Raw genomic sequence first — 10,537 nt, 5'->3', positions numbered from 1 at the left:
CTTATTTTAGCTTAATTTGTGCAAGGAGAGACAAAAAAGGCAAGAAAAAGTTTTAATGGTAATAATTATAAAGCATTTTGGCAAATTGAGTCTAAAGTTTTCCATTAGACACATTGTAGTCATCTTTTGTGGTTACTAAAGGCTTTCAGAGGTTTTCTAACCCTGCTATGGTTTTCAGCCACAAATGTACACTGAAGAGCTTTTCAGCTTTCCGTTAAGAGAGGAACCAGCTTTTTTTTTTGTGACTTCCTCTGAGTGCATTAATAGAGTCACTTATCAGGAGTAATCAGAAGCTGTATTTTTGCCTTAATGTGTTTTCACTCAGATCTGAACACCACAGGAATGTTTTTGTTCGTTTAATTAGCTGTTGTTTACCAAGCCACAAATGCATCCATGAGTCCAAAATCCAAATCATCATATTTAATATTGACATATCTCCACAAATACATATACACCAAATGTTCTGATGAGAAATGATCATTAGTCATCAGTCAAAAATGAAGATGTATCTACACATTTACATGTTGGCGCAATAGTAAAAATACACAAAATATTTACAAATGTCTCATGTAAAACAAAAATATACAATGTCAACAGCAGTCCCTCTCATCTTCTGTTTAAATCTTTCTTTTGATGATGGGAAGCCAATCAGAAGATACAAGACTGTTACGTCCCCACAATGAAGGTCTAGGGGTGTGTGTGGGGACTGGTAACAAATGAGTCCAGAACAGAATGAAAGGAGAACAGACAGGTGTTTAGTAAATAAAATAGTTTTTATTATAGATAATCTTAACATAAAGAGCCGGCAACGCCGTTTTTCCAACAACCCTAGAAAAGGAAAAAGGTTGCAACAACAAAGAACACAACAACCGAACAAAAAACTCCACACCTCCAGGGGCCCACAAGCTCACCCTGTCACTAGCAGCAGCTAGCTTTACTGCTGCCGAGGCCCACAATCCCACACTACTCACGTGAAGCAGCTACACTGCACACCGCTTCCACAACTCCACACTATAGGATCTCTCCCGACACCTTCGACACACAATGTGGGAACACCAGAGAAAAACCACTCTCTCACATCCAGTTTATCCCCAGCTTATATGACCTCAGAGAGGTGATTGCTGACTGGGCCCAGGTGGTAAATGAGGCCAATGAACAGCAGCTGTCCTGGGGAGAGAGAAGAGCAAGAGAGAGACAGAGGGGTGGAGCAAGAGGGGAGGAGGCGGAGAGAAAACACCACACCCACACAAGGGCAGTTTCAGGAGGCCCAGCTAGGGCCGTAACAAGACTTACTTAAAGGGAGAACATCTTCAGACTGAGGATAAACTGAAGGTCTTCAACAAGGCCAAGTAAAAGAAAAATAATGATTATACTGAACTGTCAGCATATTAGATGAGACATGATCATTTCTCTGTTTGTACTTTTAAGTGTTATACATCTGCAGACTGAACATCCCCTAAATTTTATCTAACAGATGGCGTGAAACACAGATACTTGCTTGTATGTTTGGGGCTTAGATAAATCTGCGTTGGTATGATTTGACAGAATTTGTTCTTGAGAGGAATTCTTTCACAGTCCAAGCCAAACAGAAACACAGATGTGCATACCTCAGCTGGGAGACATTCTGTTAGAAAAATATAAAATTTTGCCCCTGTGACCACATCTACAAGTCTGATAAACTCATATATTTATATTTTATACTTCTGTATATTTAAGTCTTAGGAAAGTAGGAAATTAAGTATTTATATGTCTTGTCTTCATATCACATTTTAACTTCAGAACCATTGTTTTTTTTAACCTGCTGCTGCTACAGAGAGAAACCACACTCTCTATGGAAACTCTTCCTTCTTTGTTTTTTTAATAAACTTTAAATGACAGTTGTGTTCGTAATTTTGGCTGTTTGTCCTGTTGAGCTGTCTATTACCTGTGGAGCTCCTTTCAATAAAAACGGGAAGTAACTGGAGAGATAAAGCGCTTTGAACTTGGTGCTACAGAAACAGTAGACCAGTGGGTCAAGCAGACAGTCCATGTAGGAGAGGACCATGAGGCCGTCAAAGGCCACTGCAGCTTTGTCTTCGATGTAATCAGGGATATCTTGGACCCGAATGACAAGCAGAACTATCCTCGCTATGGTGCAGGGGAGGAAGCAGAATGAAAAGAGCACCATGACACCGCTGACGAGAAATACGGCTCTCTTCAGCTTGGTCCTATCCCAGACTGTTTTCTTCCTGAGTCGGTTGACGATGCGCACAGTGCAGTAGACCAGGATGACAAACGGGATCAGGATCTGAGTGAAGAATACCGTCTCTCTAATGCTATCCACCACATCCTTAAATAGAGGGATCCAAAAACAACAGGGATCAGTCTAATTAAAGTATACAGCACTAACATAGTTTTTTGTCTTTATTTTGTAGTAATTTTCCAATAGTTTTATGACAGAAATATGAATGTCAGCAATTTAACCTTTATTTAAAATCACTTTGCATGGCAGCTGTGGAGAATTCCTAGATGAAAATACATTAGTGCAAGTGTTGAAAAAGCACTTAGTTTAAAATGAAATCCTCGTAATAAAACCTTAAGTATTAAGACACCATGAGCCTACAGTAGACAACACATGGACGTAGTGAGAGTAGTAGTAAACTTTACCTCGATCAGGGTGGCATTTTCTTTATGGAGGCTGTTACAGCAGTCAAAGTTTTTGAGCATGGTGGGGATGGTGAGAGGCAGAAGCAGCACCCAGATGAGGACAGAGATCTGTGGAGATTTCTTGAGCGTTTTCAGGAGATTTTTCCGACCAGGGTGCACCACATTAAAATACCGATCAATGGAAGTCACTGTTAGGAAGGCGATGCTAGCTCCACGGTTTAAAAACAACATGAAAAGCATGGCTTTGCAGATGATCTCATTCTCACTCCTCCGCTCTCCCTGGATGAAGGAATGTGCTTTTATGGGCAAGCAGATCAGCAGGAGGATGTCGGCTAACACCAGGTTAAAGAGGAAGATATTATTTGTGTTGGATTTCCAAAACTTCAGCTTGAATATGAAGAGGTGGATGACAGATGCATTCAGAGGCAAAGCCATGATAAAAATCACGATCATGACAGCTGCATAAAACTTGTACAGTCCCTCGTCTGCAGCTTTACAGTCTTCAATTAGTTGGTAAGTTCCATTGGGGTTTCCCATTTCAGTAGCCTGGGAGTCAGCAAATAAGAATTCCAAGCCAGAAAACAGAACCAGATTCTACCCTGCAAACACAGAACAAAGCAGTGTCTCTAAAGTAGAAAGGATCAAGTTACACCCTGCAAACAAAACAGAAAAAATTCTGCCAAACAAGTTACCTTAGTGTCTTTAGTTTTGGTCCTCTTTAAAAGTTTAACTTTCTTCTTTCAGTCCTTTGGTAGCTGCCACTTTATGTCCTGTCCAGTGAAAGTCAGTACCAGTTCCAATTAAATCTGGAAGTAATATCAGTGTGCAGGGTGAACAGTAGGCGTCTCCTTTGTGTTGCTGCTCTGCCCCCAGTTTGTAGCTCCTCCTTATTGCATGAGGAGGTGAGTCACCATCTGTTATTACACTCTTGGACCAACATAGAGTAAAACTGGCTTATAGTTTTAAGAATACAAACAATTCAAACATCAAACTACGAAGAAAAAGCACCATTGATTTTTAATCATGGCAGGTAACCAAACCCTCTGTGTAGCCTTGCTAAGCCCTGAAAAGATTCTGTGCAACCAAGTTAAGACAGGCACTGATTGCACCAGCTGATTTGACTTTTGACAGACTGCCAGCTGTATGAGAAAACATTGTGGCGTTTGCTTTCTTGTGACAACATGATAACAATTAACCAGTTTGCTTTTGTTGGAGTTCTGTAAATCCCAGAATCTAAATATGTCACTTAGTTTCTCTTGAAGCTCTCAAGCATCTCAACTCTGTATCTCTGCCTCTGTGTCATTTATTTAAAAAAATGTATATCTCCTCTACAGATGCTAAAACTGTTAGGGGATATTTAGGGAAACTGTGCAGATTGCACAGATGTGAATCCTTGGGATTTGGTGATGGATTTAAATGTAGGCACGAGGGTTTTGTACTGCGTAAGGCAAGTGAATGAAGAGGAATGTCACATCCTAAGGGAGACGGCTTTCTATAAGAGGGGTTAGCTCTAGGCCTGACTCTGCTCTGCATGCCTTCACTGCTTCAGCAAGTCCATACAGATCTAAAGAGTCAGAGTCTCTCCAGGAACATGTTTGAGACACATAAACATAGGTCACTGTCAAACTGGAAGCGTGAGCTCGTAGAATTCAAAAGCCAGAAAACTTGAAATTCCCATTATTTTGATATTCATTTGGATTTGTATGTGTGTGTGCACGCACGTGTGTGTGTGTGTTTCTGTTTTCTTCTTCTTAGTTGTGCAGGAAGCTGTTGCTTAAAATACGAAACAAAAGTGTCAGTAACAACCACAGTACCAACCAAAAAAATCATTTGCAGATCACTTAAACCCTGTTACAAAGACAGTCTTTAAAAACTGAGAAAAAATACATGTCCATTTTAAAAAGCTGGGACAGGGCAGCAACAGACTGAAAAGGTTGTGTCATCCTAAAAATAAAACAAACAAATAACAACAAAATCAAAAACAAGCTGTTCTTTAGCACTGAACAGCTTGTAAGACAGACTGTGGGAGGGCTAGAACCATCAAGTTCATGATAAGAAAAACTTCTTAGCATCCACAGGGCTCTAGACTAACTTTTTGCCGCAGTCACACTGGTGTGCCTAACTTTTTTTCTTAGGTGCACCAGCACAAAAGTTAAGTGCACCGAAATTTTTCAACTGCATTGCTTAACACCACAATTTTACAAGTTCATTTTTTTTAAATTGCTGTCCATACAGACAATATTGATTTGTAAATGATTAACTAACAATCTTGTCAACACAAAGTTCTTTATTTGGAGCAAAGTTCTACAAGAAAGTTAAGTTACTTAAAAAGTGCTTGTGTTTAAAGTGCTTCACTGAGCTGAAATTTAAACTTAAAACATCTCAAGATATATTAAATAAAAAGAAAATCTAAATTAAAATAACCTCAAAGGGTCTCAAAGGCTTCAAACTGAAACAAAACAAACAAAACAGCATTTCGAAACGTTTTAGCACCAGTCACAAATGCAGTATTGCTGACCATGTTCTTTCCACACTCACCACAGCTGGGGCGGTCCTAGCCTGTTTGGTGCCCTTCGCGAACCCCCCAGATATATATATATGTATGGACACACACACACACACATACTGATAGATAGTATGCATAGTATGCAAACGGCTAACAAACAGTCATTGTAATTCATCATACATTAAGAATAGGAGACAAATCAACAATACAGCTCTTCCAATTAATGACTAATTTTATTGTGCTGAACACAGTCCAATAGATTCAAAAAGCCACATCAGTGTCTACTGTCTGTCTACTATTTACGATCATAGCCAAGTGGCTAACAAAATTAAACAGAAGTTTTCCCAATCCCTACTAATGAATGTTATCTTGTTTCAATGTAGTGCATCATGTTGTCAGCTTTACTGTATCTTAGCCTGGAAAACTGGTCAAGCCACTCTCTTTGAAATGTATACACTTCGCCCTTTTACTTTCAGTGGGCTCTGGCCTGGAGTCGATCATATATAGCTCATTATCTGATGCCGTCTCCGAACCAGTGTTAAACATAACCTGAGAGGTTGATGGCTCTGTGTCAGAGCACTGGCTATGAATTTCAGACGGATCAGGCCTTAACTTAATGAAAAAGTTATCAATCTTTCATCTTTTCTCATTACCCACAGCTACATCTATTTCTATCGGGCCTAGGCTACTCAACTCTCTCTATTTGCCTGCACTTTCAAACAAACACACACGTAGGCCTACAGGAATATCTGGACCACGACCAATCAGAGAGGTCCCGTCTTTACCTATGTCTGATTGGTTTAGACCATGATATGGGCATAATATGTATCTGTTGTTGACCACACGGAGACTTTTCAAAGTTTCTGAGACTTTTTTTTAAAAACTCAAATGGCTGGTCGCACTGGTGCAACCTAAAAAATTTTTTGTATTCGCACCATTGAGAAATTAGGTCGCATGTGTGACCAAATTGGTCGCACTCTAGAGGGCTGATCCACCAGGTCATTGGTGACCTGTCTTGGAAGATTAGATTAGAGGTTTTTTTGTTTGTTTGTTTGTTTATTTGTTTGTTTGTCTAATCAGGTGTTCCAAATAGGCAAGATGAGCGAGCTACCTGAATAGAGTGTAGTAGGACACCTACTTGCTCGCTGGTAATTCAGGGGACAGTGTCCCATGTTATTCTCACATCAGGACACATTGGTGAGAGTGGACATTACCTTGACTTTGTTAGAGACAGCTGGTAATTGCCCAGCATTTTCACTGTTAGGCAATACATTGAAAAGTTTGAGTGTATGTGTAAAAACTGCGAAAATTATTTGTTGAGATGTTTTACCATCAGTTCAGTAAATATACATGGGGGTATTTGCCTTCTCCTTCTTCATAAGGAGTAGTCTAAAGTTTAGCCAAAGGCAAACATGAGTTTAAAATACTTACGTTGCTCAAACTTTTAGAACAGTGATGGTGTGCTGAGGTCACCAGAGAGAAGCAACTTCTCACGGCAGGATGAGGACATTTCCAGGATGGACCAAAATAATTTAAAGGTCACTGAGCAGCAGGAGCTATAGATGAGGGTGTTCCTCAGCCAGCAGCAGCTCAGCGGGAATGTAACCTCGTTTGCCCCATCTTTGGTCTTTAAACATGGGGAAAGCAGCTTGAAACCTTTGAGTTTTGGACCTCTCAGCCTTAGCACAGCCAAGAATTTAGAATTTTTGCAAGGCTTTTGCTTGAGTTGTGGTAATCTCCGTATATAACACTTAAAGGCCTAAACAGACATTCAGGCTGGGGGGTTATACCATATGTACAGCCAAAAAGAAACTTAATAAATTACTAGATCCCATGCATGAAGTTGGTACACTGCCCTATTTTTTTTTTTTTTTTTCAAATAAAACATCACAGAAAGTAGAAGGAGGGGAGAGATTTAGCCACAGGCAAGAAGGAAAATTCGGAGTCCATAAATCCAGAGAGAAAATAATTTGGAAGAAACTGAGAAAAGTAAAAACAGTAATTTTACTGAGAGAGAAAAAAGAAAGGAGTGATGGAGATGAGGTTAAAAACATTTAAAGATTTAAATTCAGAGCACCACCTAGAAAAACGAGGGTGCCCACATCTGGTGCCACTTTAGAAGATAGAAGGAAATGCACCCCTGCAGAGAAACAACACAGATGTATGTACATCAAAACGTCCAAGCACATTGTGTGAATTACATTTAGTCAGCATCTGAACATCTCCACCCCTCTGAGGGACAACACAGTTTCCCCTCGGGCCTGGAGAAATCAGGAAGTTATTGTTAGTTTTGAGACAGGGAACAACTACATAGAGAGAGTCTCAAACTTGAACATGGAAACTTTATCCGGAGACTGTGATGAAACAACAACACCTTTTTTTTCCCCTCTGCCAGTGAAGCAGAGAGTCAAGACCAGGATAAATGATCAAGCTCAAATTGGTCAAGAGTAGGCCTCAACAAGTATGTAAAGAAGAATAAATAAAACTCCCAAAATTAAGTGTGTAAAGAAGACTGAAGGTTGTACCAGTTAGCTAGCAGCCTACTAACTACTAAATTCACACTTTGAATACTATAAATGAGAGACCTTAGTTTTCTATTCTTGACATGAGTACATGTCTGTGAAGGTTCTTGGTCATCCAGGTCATCGTAGTCTAAAGAGCTTGGAAAGAAAAGCGTCTGGACCAAGGCTCTTCTGGGAGCCGGCGTCAACCAGAAAACGTCTCCCCGAGCTTGAGTCCTCTATGAAGAGTAGCCTTTCCTTATCGCCGGCGTTCGCGGCCACTACAGAGCACTGGTGGGCTCGTTTCCTGGGCCTTAAAACTGAAAAGGCAGCAAAGCGCTGTCACGCTGTTACAGCCCTTTTCCTCGGTGCCGCTGTGCTGCAATCCCAACCAGCACTGATGAATCAGAGACCCCGGGAGAATCGGTGGGGGCGTGGGGATGCCGTTGGTGAGTCGGGAACTATCGCCTAGATGCTGAAGCTCCTGGTAGCCTGGAGAATGCGATCCGCTTCTTCTGCGAGTGAGCGGTAATCCTTCATGGCCAGCAGCGGGGAGTTGGCGAGGCCAGCTCGCACTGGCAACTGTCGGAGGAAGACATAAGTAAAGAGGAATCCGCTGTCATCTGTTCCTAGCAAGGACAGCGTGCTCTCCATGAGCTCGAGTGCGGTACCATAACCCAGGCCTGAGAGAGAGAGGAGTTTCTGGCCCGCTCTGCATCAGAGAGGGAGTAACGCCACAGCAGCGATGTATTGAGATTGGTGTCTTTCCCTTGGCTGGGGGGATCCCAGAGGAGGGTCATCACACGGCCGGGGGACAGCGGATCCAGCGAGGCCACCACATGATGGTATTTTGTGTCGTCGGCTGAAACGCCACGAAGAGCAAATTGAGCTTCGACGTGCACGAACCACGAAGTTCTGTTACCAGAAATGCTAAGAAAGTATACAGGTCTTGGTTTGACCATCTTCAAAATAATTGCTAAGCAGTAAACCAGAATCACACTGCGTGTGCAGCAGCAAAGTCCAAAGGAAAAAGTCTCTTAATCGGGCTGGGCTCGTTATCTGGGATTTTCCGGAGCAGGCATGCAAGGTACAGGGTTTCTCTGAGTCACTGTAATGAAAAGTGTGTAGAGTCAAGGCGTACCCCACGCAGCATTCCAAGAAGAGGTAGCAACAAAATACATAATCATACTTGTCTGGGTTGGCGGTGAGGTTAGAGGGGGGTTAGTGGTCCGAGTGAGGCTAAACCAGCTCGTGTACACTCACTGTGAAGTGTTGGGCAGGGAGGCAGGCAGGTGAATAGCGCCGAGAATAGTAAGCAGGCCAGCGACGGAGAGTTGAGTAGTTACAGGCAGCAAGATCCAATCCACTGTGAAGCTACAGAGGCAAGTAAACAGGATTAGTGTGGCAAAACAGCAAACAAGGTTTACCAAGCTATGACTCTCACTAACGTGGGTTAGCTGACGTTCCGGCGAGGAATGTTTGAGAACGCTGGTCTTAAAAGCCTCCCAGCAAATTACACACAGGTGCCCCAAACGAGGGGTGTGGTGACTCTGCCCAGTGATGGGTTTACTGGCATGCAGGAAAAGCCAGCACTCACCCGGACCATGACACTGAAACCAGAAAGGAAAGCTGATTTTCTAGATGAAGCAAAAACAGAACAAACATCCTGGGGATTTCACAGAGTTTTACACTCAACTCATCACACACTGTGCCCAAGAAGTAGGTAGGTGTCAATTTATCAATGTTGCCATATTGAACTTCTGGTTTACTTTCTTTTCTCTTACAGGATGCATATATGTGAAATTATGTGCAGATAAGACCCATAAAATGCCACTGCTCTGTTTCCTACTATTTCCTGTTTAGTAGTATATCTTGTTATATTCACAGTGATATGATGCATTACTCACACAAAGTGAGTGATTTTTCTAGCATTCAAAGAGTTTATGGAAATTTTTATGAAACAATGTTTTTAAAAATATCAACCATCTGAGAGAACAATGCTACCCTCTTCTATCACTTTGTTCCCTTACTGGCTGGTTCGCTGTCCCGTTTGCTGTTGTGGGACTCCTTGAATCATTCATTCACCTCTCCAGGATGCCGGAGTTTAATTTGTTTGCTGGGATGAGTGACCAACTGTAAAGAAAGCTGATTATTTTGCTCCATTATATATTTTTTTTAAAAGTCCCAATATTATTATTTTATTATTTTTTTGTAGAGGAACATTATTTAAGCATTATTTATTTCATTATTTATTTTAAAGACATGGAAAAATGTGTTGCTTTATAGCATTTTCAGAAAGTACTTCAATCCATATGAAGCATCTACCCAGCTTTTTTATTTTATATATATATATATATATATATATATATATATATATGTATATATATACATATAATATTTATTTATTTATTTTGCCTGTCCTGTCTGGCAGTGTAGCGATCAGAAATGTTGTCTGAAGGCCAAAAAAAAAATGCCTAACAGATTTATTTTCCCAAGTGGACCAGTGTAGCTTTTGCTGTACTGATCCACTTGATAGTCATATTTTATTAGATTTTTATTCGATTTATTTTTTATTTTGAGTTATTACAAGGAAGAAAGAAAGAGAAGTTGGAAAGAAAGTTAGGGACAGAAAATTACAAAAGAAGAGGGACAGTGAGAGTCAGAAAAAAACTGAAAGTCTGCTTCACCAACTGCTGAAAAAAACCAAGAAAAAAAAAACAAACAGCAGGGAAACCACAGCAAAATCCAGCATATGCATAAGTAACAGTAAATCAGAATTATTAAATGTTACTGAGCAGCACAATATATTAATATTACATGACATGTTTAGAAGCAGCAGCTGACCGAGATAGTGTGCATCATAAGGTTTCTCCATTTAAGAATC

At 40.8% G+C, this 10,537-nt stretch overlaps 1 protein-coding gene across 1 annotated transcript; it reads right to left on the bottom strand.

The window, feature by feature from the left end:
- Positions 1-1,757: 1,757 nt before the first annotated feature.
- Positions 1,758-3,446, bottom strand: LOC134643405 (hydroxycarboxylic acid receptor 2-like). Its single transcript, XM_063495747.1, has 3 exons — positions 3,339-3,446; positions 2,647-3,245; positions 1,758-2,329 (listed from the first exon to the last, which is right to left on the bottom strand). The coding sequence occupies exons 2-3, from the start codon at positions 3,181-3,183 to the stop codon at positions 1,868-1,870; spliced, it is 999 nt and encodes a 332-aa protein (XP_063351817.1). The 5' UTR covers positions 3,184-3,245; positions 3,339-3,446; the 3' UTR covers positions 1,758-1,867.
- Positions 3,447-10,537: the final 7,091 nt, after the last annotated feature.

Source organism: Pelmatolapia mariae, linkage group LG15, assembly GCF_036321145.2.
Source record: "Pelmatolapia mariae isolate MD_Pm_ZW linkage group LG15, Pm_UMD_F_2, whole genome shotgun sequence".
Lineage (NCBI taxonomy): Eukaryota > Metazoa > Chordata > Actinopteri > Cichliformes > Cichlidae > Pelmatolapia > Pelmatolapia mariae.
The sequence above is the reverse complement of the archived record's forward strand: the minus strand, read 5'-3'. Positions and strand labels throughout refer to the sequence as shown.